General features: G+C 42.4%; 1 protein-coding gene across 1 annotated transcript in view; it reads left to right on the top strand.

The window, feature by feature from the left end:
- Positions 1–4437: 4437 nt before the first annotated feature.
- WNT2 (Wnt family member 2) overlaps positions 4438–18021 on the top strand; it is a 46074-nt gene continuing 32490 nt past the window's right edge. Inside the window, exons 1-3 of the mRNA XM_023228217.2 lie at positions 4438–4821; positions 6943–7169; positions 12404–12681. Of these exons, the coding sequence (XP_023083985.1) occupies positions 4739–4821; positions 6943–7169; positions 12404–12681 (588 nt within the window). The 5' untranslated portion in view covers positions 4438–4738. The remainder of the gene's footprint in view (positions 4822–6942; positions 7170–12403; positions 12682–18021) is intronic.

The raw sequence follows: 18021 nt of genomic DNA, 5'->3' as shown, positions 1-18021 counted from the left end.
GGATGTTTTTTTTTCTTTAGCATGTTATAGATGTCATTCCATTGTCTTCTGACTTCCATTGTTGCTGATTAAAAGCCAGGTGTAATTCATATTCTTGTTCTCCTATATTTAATATATCTTTTTCCTTTGGCTGCTTTAGAGATTTTTCATCTATGGCTTTAAATAGTTTGGTGTGTGCCAGTGTGATATGCTGAGTATTTATTCTTTGGGGGATTTTCCACCTTTCTTAGATTGGTAAATGTATGCTTCCCATCATCTGGGCCAAATTTGGGGCATTATTTCCAAAATATTTTTTTGCCCCATTTTCTTTCTGCTTTCTTTCTGGAATTCCATTTCAGAAAGCACAAATTTTGCAAATTAGATAATTGTACTAATGGGGTTTAGAATTTTCATTTCTTTCTTTTGGCTTCCATTTTTCTACTGTGATTCTCTATTTGTTCATTTTCCACTTGCTCATTCATTTTCCTTTAAATACCTGAACATATTTATCATAGTTACTTTAAAATTTCTTTCCTGCCAATTCCTCCTATATCTGGGCCATGTCAGGATCAGTTTCTATTGACTGCTTTCTCTTCAGTATAGGTGACTTTTGTGTGTTTTTCACTTGTCTATATTTGTTTGTTGGGTTTGCTGGTTGGTTTGTTTAGAAACAGAGTCTTGCTATATTTCCCTGGGCTGGTTTTGAACTCCTGGGCTCAAGTGATCCTCCCTTGTCAGCTTCCCAAGTGGCTGGGACTATAGACGTGCACCATCATGTCCAGCCTATTAAATTTTTTATTGTTAATTATCCATTGTAGGGAGTCTGTATCATGTTGTTTTCTTTTAATGGGTGTTGTTTCATTCTTACAATTTCCCTGGTCCTGTCTGATTTCATATTATTCTTTGTTACAGTTTGTGCTATGGAGAAACAAGATTTTGAATTTTGCTCTAAGACATGCTTTTTCGCCTGATTATTGCTTTTAAGGCAAGGCCTTTCTAGCATCTCAATTGAATCCCTGAAGTGCTCAATGAGGTCTCTCTACCCTGCTGTGATGGAACTCCAATGTCTCTCAACAATGCACTACATGTAGCAGGTAATCTCTGTTAGGCCTTGCAGAGTTTTGTCATGTCTAATTCAGCTTAGCTGTTGGCCAAGGACTGGTGGTGAATCTCCATGTAGACTTGTGGGGGAGTCTCTTTTCCATAACTACCTATCTTCAGAAATTTCAGCTGCTTCAACAACCCAAAACTCCAGTCTCTCCCCCATTAACTGAAACTTCTGCCTTCCTCGTGTTCTACCTTCCTACATTCTAGAAAAATGTTTTTCTCTTCAGCAGAAAAACCTGGACAATCACAGGATAGTTGTGGAGCAAACCCAATATGTTTCCCTTCTCTCAAGGATCACAGCTGTGTGGGGCCTACTGTCCAATACCTGAGAAGGAGAGCTACTCAGGTACTTGTTACTCTGTCATGGCTGGAAGCAAAAGACTTTGGTACACGTTAATTTAAAGGCACACTGAGATTTAAATGATTGATACTATCACTTATCCTTTGGTTAGTGAGTGGCTATCTTAGGAGTTATTGCCTGAGGAAGAAGCCAGTTCAGACAGCAAGACAAATGACTATTTGGTTGAGAAGTAACTCTCCATTTTTAAAGGGTGGAGATGGCTCAGTAGTAAATGAGTTCTCTTACACTGCCCTGGGAGATTAGACAAACAATGGATCTAACTAAGAAAATAGACTGACTCATTTGGCTACAGTGCTATACTGAAGTTATAAGCAAACTAACATTAAGCTCCAGAAACAGAATTGGGTTCTGTATACTGTAAATGAATTTTACAGTCAATTCTGAGATTTCTCATTGAAGAAATCAAAAATCAGATGTTTAAATTAATAAATCTAAAGACACTCTGACCCTTTCTTTCCTTACCTCATCATCTGCTATAGCTAGGCTGAAGTCATATGCAATTTACTTCATTATTTATTAACTCTTCTTTAGGATGGTAGTTTTGATTGCAAAAGAAGTAAGGTTTGCTGTAACCTTCTTTCCTCCTAACTTTCTTGAGCATTTCCTAACTATGTCTACTAGTGAACACCTTATCTTCAAAGTGAAGGGGTCCATTGAGAGAATAACTACAGACAAGGAGTGAGTAAAGGCCTTCTTGGCACGACAAGAAGTTATGCTGGAGCTAAGTAACGGTTCATAAGTGAAAGGGGTGGAGAATGGGAGGGAAATGGAATCACAGATCTGGAAGAGACAAGTCATTGAGTCCAGACGGCCTCTAGACAGGTCAGGAAGGGGTGTTTGGGTGGACCCTTTTTTCACATCTGGATTTAGCTTCACTCGAACATTTTCAGCCTTTTGCCTTTCACCAAAACCAATTTCTTCTCTGCGAGACATGTGGCACCCCTCCTCCTCCTGCCCCAGGATGAGGTCCTCTGGCGTGGATTTAATTAGTTTTTGGGGATGGTCCATTCCTTTTCCAGGAGGTCTGTTTCAGGTTTAGGTCATTCCATTGGCCTCACCATCAACTGAAGGGCAGGTCTCCTGGCCACTCACTAATTCCCTGGGCGGAGAGGAAGGGCCTGTAAGCTGATGGTCACATTCCATGTACTTCTAACACCCCTTAGCTGCGAGGACACGATGTGCTGAGATGGGTGGAACTTGAGTTGAAGCTTTTAGGTGGTTTCAAATCGTATTCTCCATGAGAGAATCATACAACTGCCTACCTTTCCCAACATACACATCCACACTCCTACTTTATTCACGGTAGAAGTGAAATTTTGGATTTTGGCAATGTTTATGGTTCCTCGGAGCCAACCACCTTTTCTTTCCCAAGTGTCTGGATTTACTTCAAGAAACTGCGGGACAAAGAAGGGTGGAGGTAAGCTTTAGTTTATTCCCCTGCTTCATGGGGGAAGGAGGTTTGTGAGCAGAAGCATGGAGGTACATGAGAGACGTGTTGCTCTCCGGTGCCTATCATACCCTCTCCACGGCCGGCGTGCACACACGGCGAGCAGAAACTCTCCCCCGCCCCGCCGCCTGCCGCCGCATGCACCCTCCCTGCACCTCCCGCCCGAGCGACGCAGACCAAGCAGAACTTCCCTGGGTCGCGGCCCAGCGATACGGAGCGGCCCTGGCGAGGAGCCCTCCTCTTCCCGAGTCGTGGGTGGCGCGGTGCTTGTTTCCCTCCCCTCCCTTTCCGGACCCAAACGGGGATGTATCTGGGTCAGCCTGGGAGGGGCCGGACCTGCCAGGGACCAGCGTGGGGGAAGGGGGTGGCGATGACAGCATCTTTCAGGTTTTTGGCGTCTCTGAGCTTCGCCTCGTCCAGCCTCTCACCGCGCTAGCGGCCGGCGAGGGCTGACGCTCTGGCCAGCCCAGGCCCGAGGGTGGGCGGGAGAGAGGGAGAGCCCGTCCTTCCGATCTGGGCGGCACCCCCTCCCCCACGCCCTGCGAACAATTCGCCTCCCACACAAACACACAGGCGCACACTCTATTCCCCAGAGCACGCTCCTCGGGCGGGCAGTGAGTCCCTCCACCCCAGGAAAAGAGCAATGGAACAGTTCACGGCCGCCACGAGTTCCTGGTCTTCCTTCCTTTCCGGTGATAAACGGCGCTGCTACAAGCCAGCTACTGCTCAAAATGCTCCACCCGCGGGCCCGAGCCCCTCTCTCTTGGCTGGGCGGGGGCCCAGGTCCAGGACCGAGGGTCCCTTAACCTCCACAAAGCGCACAGGCTGAGCGCCCGGGCGGCGGGAGGTGCAAGGGCGCACACCCCCGGCGAATGCCTGGCTGCCTCGGTTCCTCTCTAGGTGATCTTTTGCGCTCCGCAGCTCCGGAGAGGAGCTGGATGTGCGTAAAAACTGCATCTTTCCTGGGTACTTTGGCAGATACTGCTAGGTTAGGTCCCGAGGGTCATGTACCCTCCAAGTTCCCCTCCCTATGGGCTCTGTATATAAGCCCAGCACCAAGGAATCAAAGCCAACAGGTCATTTCGCTGAGGCCTGGCCCCTCCCTAATCTTGCCCTGCATAGACGCGGCAGCTCCAAATTTACAAGTGCTAGCCCTTCATCCCAGCGTCAGGGAGAGAAGCGAAGCAATGAGTTGAGAATCATCTCTGGATTCCTGTATCCCATGCATAGTAATGTCCTTATCCCCCGGCCCCCTTCCTCGTTGCTCCACATTGCACGCTCAGGGACTTGTTTGCCAGCGGATGGCCTCGGCAATCCGGAACGCGCGCTCCTAGAGCCCACGGATGCTCTTTGGCCCGGAGCTTCCCTAAAGGTGCCTGTATTCGCGTGTGCTCGTAACCACGCAGCGGTGTTCCCCCTTCCCGGCCTCACCTCATCCCCAGACATCTCTTGCCATCATTTCGTGCACCCTTGTCTAAAACTCCGCGCTTCTCCCCACCCCCGCCAGGCGCAGCACCCCCTCCCTCGGCTGCGCCCGGAGGGGAGCAGGGCGGACAGGGGCGCGCGGGAGGCGCGCAGAGCTTTGGGGCTGCAGGCGCTCGCCGCGCCTGGGGAATTGGGCTGTGGGCGAGGCGGCCCGGGCTGGCCTTTATCGCTCGCCGGGCCCATCGTTTGAAACTTTATCAGCGAGCCTCGCCACTCGTCGCAGACGCGAGCGGGGGGCGGGGGCGCGGCGAGGCGCCGGCGGCCGTGACGAGGCGCTCCCGGAGCTGAGCGCTTCTGCTCTGGGCACGCATGGCGCCCGCACACGGAGTCTGACCTGATGCAGACGCAAGGGGGTTAATATGAACGCCCCTCTCGGTGGAATCTGGCTCTGGCTCCCTCTGCTCTTGACCTGGCTCACCCCCGAGGTCAACTCTTCATGGTGGTAAGTACACGCGCGCGACCGCGGGGGGATTTTGGAGATCGGAGTGGGGACCTCATTGGCCACATAGACCCTTCCTGACTGTGTTTCCCCGCGGCCGCAGCAGTCTCGGATTCTGGCCCGAACCCTGGCTACTGCCCTCTTATCGCCCCATGGTGAGCCCCTTCTCTTTTCCCGGAAGATCATTTCAGCTTGACAACTCCATAAAACCACATTCCCCCACCAAATGAGAGTTCCGATGTTTGGCTTATTTGGATCCAGCTGAGCGACAGCAAAATCAGCCAATTTCTTATCCTGTTGAGAGACGTGCTAGCCCGGTCTCCAGCTCTAGTACAGACGTGTGTGTGTGTGTGTGTGTGTGTGTGTGTGTGTGTGTGTGTGTGTGCGTGTATAAATTCACCTTGAAAACTGCAACCGCCTCCGCCCCACCCCCCTCCCAAAACTGCCTCAAGGTAAATCGACGGGCCAATTCAGGCAGTCAGGAGTTGTAGAACCCAAAGCGTGTGATTTTGTATTATTTCCCGTCCTTCCACATTCCAGGTTCACCCCAGTGGGGCGGAAGAACATTTTGCTGCCTCCAGGTAGAGACTGTGGCTTTAATGCAAAGCTACAACCCCGGAGTCTGTCTCTTAAGATGTTACCCTGTTCACAACCGTCCCCGCAAAGAGTAACTTTGCTGCTTTCCTTTGTACTTTGGTCTGCAATTTATTTATTTTTGCATAGTGATGGAATGTTGAACCATAACAGGTCGCTAAAAGTTCCAAAGGCAAATTCCCTCCCCATCTATAAACTGTTCTTCATCTGCTGACTTTCTGGTCTTGGAAAGAGATAGAGTTGATAGCCCTGTAATTTCCTTGCACCTAAAAGTTTCAGAACAGATATTACAATATTGATTCAGAGAGACCCGTTATTGTGGGCTAATTTTTAAAGAATCTGGTAAGGGGTCCCAGCTCAATTACAGACTAGAGCAGGGAAATTTGTAGGAAGACACTGGAGCTCTTCAAAGGAGCAAGGCAATGCGCTGATGGGAAGAGGGGTTCAATTCCTTCCTAAGCCGGCTTTGAACAGGGAGGCGTTTAGCCTTGACATTGCTGACACAGGATCAAAGATTGATTTATCAGACTGACCATTTTTCAATAAAATGACTATTTCTGTTTCCATGGGTGTATAAACATTATTTATTGCTCAGGCTTTTTGTCACATTGTCTCTCAGCTGTCACTTAAATATATTTTTTGGAAGTCACAGCTGTAACGATTTTATGATCATATAAAATAATGAAAATACAAGAAAAAGACATTCTCCTTGTTTGATCGCTTCAAAAGACACCTATGGCAGCTTGGGTTATATAAAAGGTACCTTTCTAAACATTTCACGACTAATAGAGAACATCTGGGTAGAGATGATGATGTAATTTTTTGTTAAAGTTTCTTTTCAAAAAGTACTTTATGGAGCTATAACACTGTTTGATTCTTCCAAACATTTAGTGTCCTTAATAACAATAGAAAGAATTTTTTCCAAAGGATCTTTATAAAAGCCAAAAGGAGCTACAAAATGGAAATATTTAAAAGGCTCTTCAGTAAGGAAAGAACAGCCTGTCTGTGAGGAGAGTGTAACATCAGATACCAGCAGGTGTTGATTAGACAGATACAGACAGTTCTTAAGACATTCTGTCAAATAAATGGGAACGAAGAGCTTCTAAGGTCAGCTTCCCCCAAAGCCAAGTCCAGACACATTGTGTCACTGAGATCTGAACCTTCTTGAGAAAAGTCTTCCACACATTCTCCCTAAGACACATTGCTTCTTACCCATCATTCATTTCCCCAGATGCTGACCTCACCTCTGTCCCCCCGCCCAGAGCGTCATCTAGTGGACCTAGCTTTATGTCCAACAGAAGTCATCACAGCATTTTGGGGATGACTTCTGCAAGATCATTCACTATGCCTGCCTGCCTTGGCTGTTTCTCCACTACATTAAAAAGTAAAAACCCTTGCTTTCTAATATCACCAGAAGGATAAGGAATTCATATTTGAAAAATGCTTTGAACTCCTTAGTCTCCCAGGAACACCGAGTCAGGCCTCTCTGTTCACGTTGCCCTCACCTCTGTGTTGGTTTTTCCCTTATAGGTACATGAGAGCTACAGGTGGCTCCTCCAGGGTGATGTGCGATAATGTGCCAGGCCTGGTGAGCAGCCAGCGGCAGCTGTGTCACCGACATCCAGATGTGATGCGTGCCATTAGCCAGGGCGTGGCCGAGTGGACAGCGGAATGCCAGCACCAGTTCCGCCAGCACCGCTGGAATTGCAACACTCTGGACAGGGATCACAGCCTCTTTGGCAGGGTCCTACTCCGAAGTAAGTCTCCTGCCTTCACCCAGCCCTATGGCTCTCTACTCATGCACAGCTCCCTCACCCTGTCTTCAGAGACCCTGCCTATCTTCTATTGCATTTTCTTCCATCAGAAGTTTGTTCTGTTGGGCGTCATTGTCCCTGTTTTATAGGTGAGGACTAGAGAAATCAAGGAACATGTCTAGAGGCTTACAAGAGGTGAATTACAAGGCTTCCTTTTAAGGAAGAAGTAGAACCCCAGGTTGTTGTCTTTTCACTCTTTGCTCTGTCCATCACTTCAATACAGCACATCCTCCAGGTTCAGATTTTGTCTCTAAGAGACGAGAGAGAAGGAGCCACAAGTCTCTTTTGAATTTTTCCTTGTCTTTCTGGGGCTTCCTCCAGAAGAATTTGAGCAGATCATCAGGATAGAATCTTCAAATCTTTTCTCAGCAAAAGATGATCAGCATTGCAAAAACACCACGTAAGTGTTAGTTAAGAAGCAGAGACAAATCTCCACTCACCACTTTTCACCTTCCATTCAGCTACTCAGCCTTGAGTCACTCTGTGACTAAATTCAACATTTTTCCTCCCAACAGACTGTAAATTCTATAAGAGCAGAAACTAACCTATATTCCCTGCACCTTGCTTGGTGCCTTGTGTATTGCGGGCCCTGTCCATTCGTTATGATGAATGAGTGGATAAACTTGTAGTGGGTACTTATTATTTTCCAGTTACATTTTAAGCAATAAGGATAGCTATGGGGGATAGAGGTGGGAACCATGAATACATAGAGGTTTTTTTCTTCCTTAACAGGAACCTTAAACATGTTCTAATTACATAGTAAACTTCCTAAAAGTTCTGAATATGGAAAGTAGCTCACTAGCTAATGCACAAAGAAAATTAATTGAAAATCATATTTTATTTTCAAATAATGCCCATCTGCTAACCTGGCACTATCAGCATTCTCCAAGAACTACCACAGCCCATTTGCTATTAGAAAATCTGACTGATAACACAGCAGTTTATGTGCAAACCCCCAAAATAGGAAACTTTATGCTTGTTTTTTGCCTACCCCCCCAGTTCCTAAGAAAATCGTCCGGACTGTGCACTTGGTAATGCTTAACAGAGGGTGTTTCTATCATGTAATCCTCACAGCCCTAGGGTTTTATGAGGCCAAATGCATAACTGAATGTCTCTAAAATCCCCCAAGGGTGTAGTACTCTCATTCTTAGAGTATCCCTAAAGTTAATTTACTGCAATATTCTGCAATTTTATTCTCTAGTTTAAGAACTATATTCTTCTGCATTCCTTTTGGAGTTTCGATATGACATCGCGAATTTTTGAAAGGTTAATAATAAATTTCAGCTTCATGGAATTTTAAGACTTCACCTAGATTATCTCGCAGTGAATCAATTAAAGAAACTGGACCTTGTTAAAGAGAGTTTGCAAATATCTAGCACGAGTAATCTCTGGCTATATTATGCATGGCTCTCAGTGTTTAAAACATATCAGGATTTTTTTTCAAAGTGCTTACAACCATTTTGCAATGATTTCAAATTAGATATGCATCTCATTTATAATATGATCATCTCTGGATCTAATAAGGTGTCTACATATTTGAATAAAACCTTTAGATCACGTATCAAAGGAAGCAATATCGACCACTGATCCTAAAGAACATATATCCATCAAAGCTGGGGATTCTTTCATAAAATACTGTAACTTAATCTTAACGCTATTAGCTTCTTCAGAGCTGTAGAATTGCTGAGAGGAAGGAGGTCAGAACTAGAGGCAACAGCCAGGCTCACTCCTGTAATCCCAGCACTTTGGGAGACCGAGGTAGGCAGATCACTTGAGGCCAGGAGTTCGAGATCAGCCTGACCAACATGGTAAAACCCCATTGGTGTGGTGGTACATGCCCTTAATCCCAGCTACTTGGGAGGCTGAGGCATGAAAATCACTTGAACCTGGGAGGAGGAGGTTGCAGTGAGACAATATCTTGCTGCTGCATTCCAGCCTGGGTGACAGGACTGGAGGAAGCAGAACTAGTTTAACTTAGTCTAGGCCTCAGGTAAATAAGAGATTCTAACTCATACTTCCGTCAGATTTGTTTTCAGATGAAGCAGGATACTTTGCCAAAGTACTCAGAACTTAAACCACTCATGCTACACAATTTCTTTCCATTCTTCACAGAAGGCCATGTTCCCTCTCAAACATTTATGCAAACTATTGTGACTGTCAGTGATGATTTTGTGTTGGTTATGGGAGGGCTGAATTTGGCCTAAAGCAGCTCATCTTGGAAATAATCGAGAAATTCCAATGAAGCTATCCAAAGATTTCTACAATTAGTTGCTTAGAGAGAAAGTTACATCTTAAGAGTTGTGGACATCTAAATATGCTCATAGATGAACAGGAAAGGCAGCGGGCAAGACCATTTATAAGAAGAACATAAAATTACCAAAATGTCCCATGGTCATAGAGAAATGGAGAAAATTTGCCTGTTTGGCTTTAAAGAGTCAGAGTAAGACAGAACAATTTTTAGAAACATTTGTAATTTACTCATTCAACAGATAGTTACCAGTCACAGGCAGAGAAACAAGGACAGAACTAGCAAATCTAAAAATATTCCTGCAAGAATGCACCTCCAGAATTCTAGAATTAGCCTTAGAAAACACAAAGGTAATTAGGTCTCATCCTTATAAATATTTTTTTATAAAGCAAATACTTTAAAGAGAGTCAAACAACCCATAACCTTCAAGAAACCCTAGCTTCTAGAGTTTTGCCTTCCTAGGTAACAATCTCTCTACCCCAAATAAAAACTGTGCCTATGTACTTAGTAGACATTGCTTGATTTATCTCCACACAAAAATTAGAGAAACTTCAATAGCAACACATTAGGAAATATAGATGTCACCACTTAGATTTGGATTTTGTTTCATTTTGTGATAGCTGTAAAAAGAATCTTTCTAAGAAGAGGCCCAAGATCAAAAATTTGTTTTGTTACAAAGCCAGCTCTTGAAATGTGCTACTACTTCACACATAACATTTTAGTGATTCATCTAAACACTTAACTGAAAACATCTTAGGGCTATATCTACATGGTACCAAACCATCTGGAGGTAAAATGAAAAACCAGTCAATGTGCTAAATTTTTAATTTAAATAAAGGAACATCTAGCTATTTAGTAATGTGTTTGAATAAGAAACGACAAATATTTAGAAAAGTCATATTTTTGCTTTAGAAATTATTTCTGAAATGAAGCAGATTGTGATTTGTTTTCTTTCAGTCAACAAGTTAATGTAATTGTTTCCAAGTTATACCAGGATGAATTCTGCACCTAGACAATTTATTTCTCTTGTTGCTTTCAAAATACTGTCTGGTTACCTGATATACTATCATCCCCATCTTCCATGCCTTGCCCGTAACAGACCACCTCATAAAATGTCTCTTCTTTCTCCTTAAAAAATAAGACTAGTGCCACATACTTAAGCTTTTGGGAATTTCCTCCTCTATGTGATCTCTCTAAATGTGGGCACTGGCTTCTAAATCCCAAACGAAGCTTTAGAAGATAAATGGGGTAACTATGGAGAAGGTATTTTCCTAAACTATAAAATGGATATAATAAAAGTTTTATTTATCTGAAAGCCACAACCTGAGATTAAGTCACATTAGCATGTATTAGTCACCTTCTTTTACAAAACATCTCAATTCCACTTAGAATATCTGTGATCTCTATAGTATAAGCTGGGACTCTTGAAAATAGCTCTCATAACCATCATATTTCCCTCTGGAGAGGACTACCTGCTACCTATGGCGAATAGTCATATAATTGATTTTACCTAGCTACAGGACATGATTGATTCCTTTTTTGATGGTTCGAGGTTTGGGGGGTAAATATTTTCTGAAGGCTGAGGTAAGTGCCATTTAATATGGTGTAGATATGTTTTCCTGATTTTTAATAATGAGACTAGCAGAGCAGATATTGCAAGGCATGTGTAATAAATTTTAACACTGAATGACAAACGGAAACAAGCAGGGCTTCAATGCGAAAAGGTGGTTTGCTCTCCCAGCTGTGTGGTTCAAAAAGTCACACTCCTCTTGACATATTGAATCACCGAATGGTTCTCTGTTTTCTGCCTTGCATTGGCATTAGGTTGTCCAGCTTCTATTTTGATTGTTAATATATTTGCTGCAGCAACCATTAATAAAAGGGCATGCTAATAACAATGAAATACAGCTCCACTTGAAAAATGAGGTGCACACGGACCCTAAAGAGCCTTATATCTGTCACTATACCACAACACCGTGTTATGAGTTACTACAGATTATTAAAATAATTTAATGTAGTTATTGCACTGAAATATGTACCTTTCAGCCTGTAAGTGAAAGTAGCCTGTGCTCTAATAAAGAACAATTCTAAGAAAGCACCCCAAAGGGTTCTTGCCCAAGTCTAATTATAGGCGGTAAATGTGTTTCCTTCCAGAAAAACCAAAGAAAAACTTTTCACTGTCTTTTACCCAATACCAGTGATTAGTGCAGGTGTTCCAGAAGAAAGTAAATTCACCTTAATAGTTAGACATATAGCATGTAACTCAAGGATATTGCATATTGCCTTCAGCAATCTCTCAATTACTTATGAAAGTCAATGCCAAGCCAAAGCTCTCCCGTGTTAATGCAAGGGGCTGGTTACTGCCAGAATTCTCTTCCCACCTTAGTCCCTAGATTTCTTTGAATTCAGTATTTCATTCTCAATAATTTAAATGCATATGAGTATCTTCAGTAAGTCCTGGGGGTTTGGAAGGGTTTTTTGAGGAAAGCTATGTTGCCATGAGTTCCCAACTATATTGTGGAATGATAGAATTGTAGCATTCAGACTGTAAAGTAAAGAAAAAGGCCTAGAGATGCTATGCTCCTCTCTTCTAGGACATCTAGAGCTCTCTGTTGAAACAGGGCAAGCCTGTGTTTGAGACTAATGTGAAGCCAGGAGCTGGGCAAGGCCATCTTTTTCTTTGATACTCCTTATTTAAGAAGAGCTGCCATATAGATATCTAAATTGACAAAAACCTACATTAGATGGAGATGATTCATATTAAAGAAAGAGCCCGGGCTCTGGAAAAGAACCCTTCAAGAATATCAGTACCTTGTTGTCTAGTGGCAAAGGTTGTCTGAAACAGAGCAAGTATTAAACAATTATCATATGAAAGTTATTCAGAAATAGTGCTACCGGACCACTTTTAAGAAAAGCATTTTTGTTTCAGGTAGTCGGGAATCTGCCTTTGTTTATGCCATCTCCTCAGCTGGAGTTGTATTTGCCATCACCAGGGCCTGTAGCCAAGGAGAAGTAAAATCCTGTTCCTGTGATCCAAAGAAGATGGGAAGCGCCAAGGACAGCAAGGGCATTTTTGATTGGGGTGGCTGCAGTGATAACATTGACTATGGGATCAAATTTGCCCGCGCATTCGTGGATGCCAAGGAAAGGAAAGGAAAGGATGCCAGAGCCCTGATGAATCTTCATAACAACAGAGCTGGCAGGAAGGTATGGAAATGCAACAGTGCTCATTTTGTAGGCTGCATGGCTTTATAAACCACTTAGGCAGAGCTTATCTTAAACTTTCGTAGAATTGATAAAATGCTGTGTAGTCACAACTTCCTATAATCCGCTAGCCATTAGCTGTTTGTTCTGAAGAATACCAACAACTAGGTTGAAATATTTCCACCCACACTCCACCTTCCTTCCTACAGCTAGTTGAAGGAGTCCACCCATTGCATTTGGCATTGTGTTGATTCGAGTCTTTTATGGTCCCTCTGGACACTAATCATTTAAGCAGAAGATACAATCTGTGGATTAGGATAGTGCTTCATCCTACATAGCAACGGCACATTGAATGCTTATATCTAAGGGATGTAAAGACCCAGAGCATCTTTTCTTACATGTATCATGAAAACAACTCACCAAGCATGATTCGTTGGCTTCTTCTAGATTTAGGGATGCCCTCTTTTGGAACCTGACCCAAGTCTCACTCATAAAAGCCCCACCTTATTGTTTCTGGTGCTGGATAAGTAAGTGGACCAGGGGAAGACATGATCCCCAAAGGGTGTTCTGTCCCCTTCTCCTCTAGACCTGATTAACTTCCTGGGCTCCAGTCAGTGTTCCCCCTCTAACCACCATTTGTTAAATGAGGAAACTGAGGCCCTCAAGGTACTCAAGGTCACAAGGAAGTTAGTAGAAAGGACTAGAAAGTCAGGTTTCAACACCTAGTCCAGGAGTGCTTTACCCTAGGATTAAACCATTTCAATGCCAATGTTCCGACCCATTGATGACCCATGTCTTTTGGGATGGTGGTATGACCAGAATAACTAGAGAATTTAATGCTGTACTTGATACTTTTGTGTGGAAAGCATTAACTGGCTGGGTGAATTTGTGCAGAACTATTCTAGAATAATCTAATTGCCAATAGGAAGAGATAACCATAATTTGTCTTTTATCACCACAACATAAAAATGTGTTTGATATTAATATATAAAGAAAAATCAGCATAAAATTGAACAGTCCCTGGAGGGGCTTTAATAGGAAAAATAATAGAAAACAATGGATGAAAACCCCTTTACTAGGCTCCTGGAGAGAACAAATCTCATTTAAAGGAAGTTGGAAGGAAAGAACTCTTGCTTAGCACATGGTACAACATGAGTGTGATCTGAATTGTTTACAAATAGTACCTTTCTTGAACTTTAAAAATCAACATTCCTAATTTTCATGAATTTATGAACTTACAGTCGCTACTGCCAAGAAAATAGACTATGGTTTTGCAATCCTACAACTATTGGTAATTACCGTTTGTGCAACGATTTGGATAAAAAAAAAATTTACACTGACCTTTGTCTTAACATTGATAGTGCATGTATAAGTTATAAAGTGTGGTGTCTTTGATAGGAGTGTGCTGCTTAATTGTTCAAACGGGGTATATGGTTAGATTTCTCTATTTGGAAAGATAAAAGCATATGGTCAGATGTTGTACCCAAAAGAACATTGACTTATCAAAATAAATGTTAATTTCACTAAATAGGTCATTAGATATTGAATGTTTCAACTCTTCAAGACAATAGATCATACCTATTATATTTTAGGCCCTGAATAAACACAACTTTTAATGTAAATCACATGATTCTTCACCATGTAGAGGTGAACAGCTGTCAGGCCTCAGATATTCTCCTGCCTGCTCTGCAAAACTTAGGAGGCTACTTTTGATTGGAATAAAAGTGCACACGCTGACTTTTTAAAATGTGGCTTTAATTAATGGTGGGTGGGCAGACTTTTTCAAGGAGATGCATGATGTCAGTGAATATGAACTTTAATGAGAGTAAATGTATTGAGATAAACATGCGTCTCTAATTCTCTTCTTGCGGTCATTAGACCCCCAGTCTCTACTCCCCCTTCGTACTAGCAGAAGGTCTGTGGAATCAAAATGAGAACAGGCTGGGCTTGTGTTTGAAGGCAGGCCTCCTGAGCTAAGCCTCCAACTGGCTTGGCTCTAAGGCTCTAGAAAGCCCCCACCTCCCAGGGCTGATGGTAACATCGGTCCACTTTGTTTCTTCTTCTCTGTGCTTTTCAGTATTTTCCCAATTGGCCAATATGAACATCTCCTTTTTAAACTGGGAGAGGTAGGGGAGAGCAATATATTTTATTTTTATAAAACCATCTATTCTGAGATTGTTCTGTTTAGCTAATGTTAAAAGTCAGAATTCATCACTGCCATTCACCACGGGCCTTAATTTTTCCCCAATATTTGAACAATTTATTTATTATAGCAGTTGGTTAGAGCACCCTCATGTGTCTCTGTACTGTAATATCATTTTAGATCCTCTGTGCTGTATCATTTATTTTAATCACAGTTTCAGTAGAATTTATAATGATTTTTTTCTTCCATGTTTACTTGAATGCTCATCCTTGATTGAGTCTAGTTTTCCACCTCCAATTAGGACTATGAATAAGTACCAAAAAGATAAGCCTGTCTTGTTCAAAACAAATATTTTATCAAGAAGGAAATTCTACAGCATCCTTCAGCAGCTCTGTTTAGGTCTAAAGAAGCCATGCTATAAAAACTTCCAAATTATATTTTCAGATAGCTTTAGGTAAATTACATGCAAAAGGTCAACATCTGCCATTTATTTCCTTTAATGAGCTTGCAAACGAGCACTTTTTAAATTTGTCCACTCTTCCAGCCTGGGCAACATGGTGAAACCCTGTCTCTACAGAAAAATACAAAAAATTAGCCAGGTGTGGTAGTGCTACTACCACAGCTATTCAGCTACTATTCCCAGCTACTCAAGAGGCTGAGGTGGGAGGATCACGTGAGCCAAGGAGGTTGAGGCTGCGGTGAGTCTTGATCGCACCACAAGCGTTCCAGCCTGGGTGACAGCACGAGACCCTGTCTCAAAAAAACAAAACAAACAAACAAAAAAGTGAGTTCACTGTTTCTTCTAAGATGAAATAATGAAATAATCACAACTTCTTTAAATATTCCTAAGGGAATCTGTATCAAAATAACTCATGTTTCCAATCTTACTGCCCTTCCATCACTCTGAAAGTTTCTATAAGAGTAAGAATTTCCATAAGAATAAGAGGAATTCCATGAAAATGCTTTCCCTGAAAGGTGCCTCTAACTGAAAAATAGAAAAGAACATGGGACTTCAAATCAGATGCACCTTGGTTTTAATCTTACAGTATCAGTGACTTTGCTCACTGAATCTGCTTTTCCTCATGTATGAAAGGGCATTTTGTGGTGCTACAGGAAGACAAGTGTAAGGCAGATAGCATAGAACCTGGCATGTAATAGATGCTTAATAAAAGTTCTTTTCCCTTCTGTGAAGTTAAGATTATTTGTAAGTCAGGTAACAGAGCTAGGCAGAAGTCCATCCACCTGGAATTATTATTTAGGATTCAATCTGATCGCTCCATCTATCTATAGAGTCATCTTCTATTCAGTTAACATACTTATAAAACCAGACATATAGTATTTTTCAATTTACAAAATACTGTCAAATGTTTTATAATTTGATCTTTCCAAAACTCCTGTAGGAATAAAAACGAGCATTCATATTTCTACTTTTCAGATGAGAAACTGGGCCTGAGAGGGATAGAGAGACTAAACCAGGGTCATAGAATCACGGAGTACTAGATCCTGGGAGTTCACATCCGCCCCTCTTCTCCCATGTGCCCTTATCTACATTTCCATATTGCCTTTGTTGAGTATTTCTGAGAAAACAAACAATATTTCTATATGTACGAGGGAAAATCCAGTAAACTACCCTTGGAAGGTAGTTTACTGATGATTTTTTTCCTTTGTGTGTGTCTTCACACATTTTCTAAAATGAATGTGTATCGGTTTTTAACGGCAAGGAAGAGTCGTTTTAAGTGCTGAAAACCTAACAGCCAGTCATTGTGAGCACACCCAAACCAACTTATCCTTTTTGGAGGATTCACAAAATTTCAACAAACGGCACTGCAACATTCAGAGCTCTGTTCTTGTATTTTGGGACTAACTTTGGTTCAACAGATATTTTATTAAGGAATTACTTTGGGAAAGGCATCAGTTTTGGTACTAAATCAGTGTGGAAAAGAATAAAACAAAGCAGCCCCTGACCATAAGAAACTAATTTTTAGTCAAGGAGACAAGTGTAATACAATTGCAAGGCAAGCAATGCTATGTGGTATAATAACAATCAGCCACACGGCCAGTTAGCTGAGGAGATAATGGTTGTATCAAAAAAAGAACTGGGTGTTTGAGCTGGAGATAAAAGATTTCCCATGGTTGAGATAGGGAAAGCACTTTCCAGGATGAAGGGACTTCAAGACGAAGACAGATATTGGAGCAGGAAGTGTATCATAAAGTTGAGGAATACAAGAACTCTAGAGTGGAGTTCAAGACTGAGAGTTAATGGGAACTGAGGCTGAAAATTTGAGTCCCAGCCAGATCTGGAGTCCTTTATTTATTTATTTATTTATTTATTTATTTATTTATTTTTTTGAGACAGGGTCTCACTTTGTTACCCAGGCTGCAGTGCGTGCAGTGGCACAATCTCGGCTCACTGCAGCCTGGACCTCCAGGGCTCAAGCGATCCTCCCACCTCAGTCTCAGTATTTGGGACTACAGGCACATGCCACCATGCCTGGCTAATTTTGGGTGTCTTTTGCTTGTTTGTTTGTTTTTCGGTAGAGATGAGGTTTTGCCGTGTTGCCCAGGCTGGTGTCGAACTCCTGGGCTCAAGGGATCTGCCCAAGTTGTCCTCTCAAAGTGCTAGGATTACAGGCCTTGAGCCACGGCACCCAGCCTGGAGAGTCTCAAATACTGTGCGGAGACATTTGGATGCCACAAGAGGAAAGACAAGAGGAAGGCATTGAACAGTGGGAGAGAAAGTTAAATACTTAAGTTTAATTTTCATGCATTTGTTAATTTCTCTAGAGGCCACTTCGATAGAGTGATAGCTATCAAAGTTCAAACCTTCTGTAATATGTTTGAATTCATGACTTAAAAAATTAACTGGGCAAGGTGGCATGCACCTGTAATCCCAGCTACTGGGGAGACTGAGGTGGGAGGATCACTTAAGCTCAGGCGTTTGAGACCAGCTTGGGCAACATAGTGAGATCCCACATCAAAAAAACAGATTTACTAGGAAAATTGTGAGAAATTTGTATCTCTTTGAATTTTACTTTTAGCCTTAAATATACATATAAGTACTGATATAGTAAGCTTCTGGGTGTTTATTAATATTAAAAAATTAGCATATGGCAACTGTGTCGATATTTACATTTTCAACATGGTAGTTAATGTCATGATTGGCTACTCTACTCATTGGGAGCTCTTAGTTTAGGAGTTCT

Source organism: Piliocolobus tephrosceles, chromosome 8 (assembly GCF_002776525.5).
Source record: "Piliocolobus tephrosceles isolate RC106 chromosome 8, ASM277652v3, whole genome shotgun sequence".
In the NCBI taxonomy this organism is placed as follows: Eukaryota; Metazoa; Chordata; class Mammalia; order Primates; family Cercopithecidae; genus Piliocolobus; species Piliocolobus tephrosceles.
This window is presented reverse-complemented; position numbering and strand designations above follow the sequence as displayed.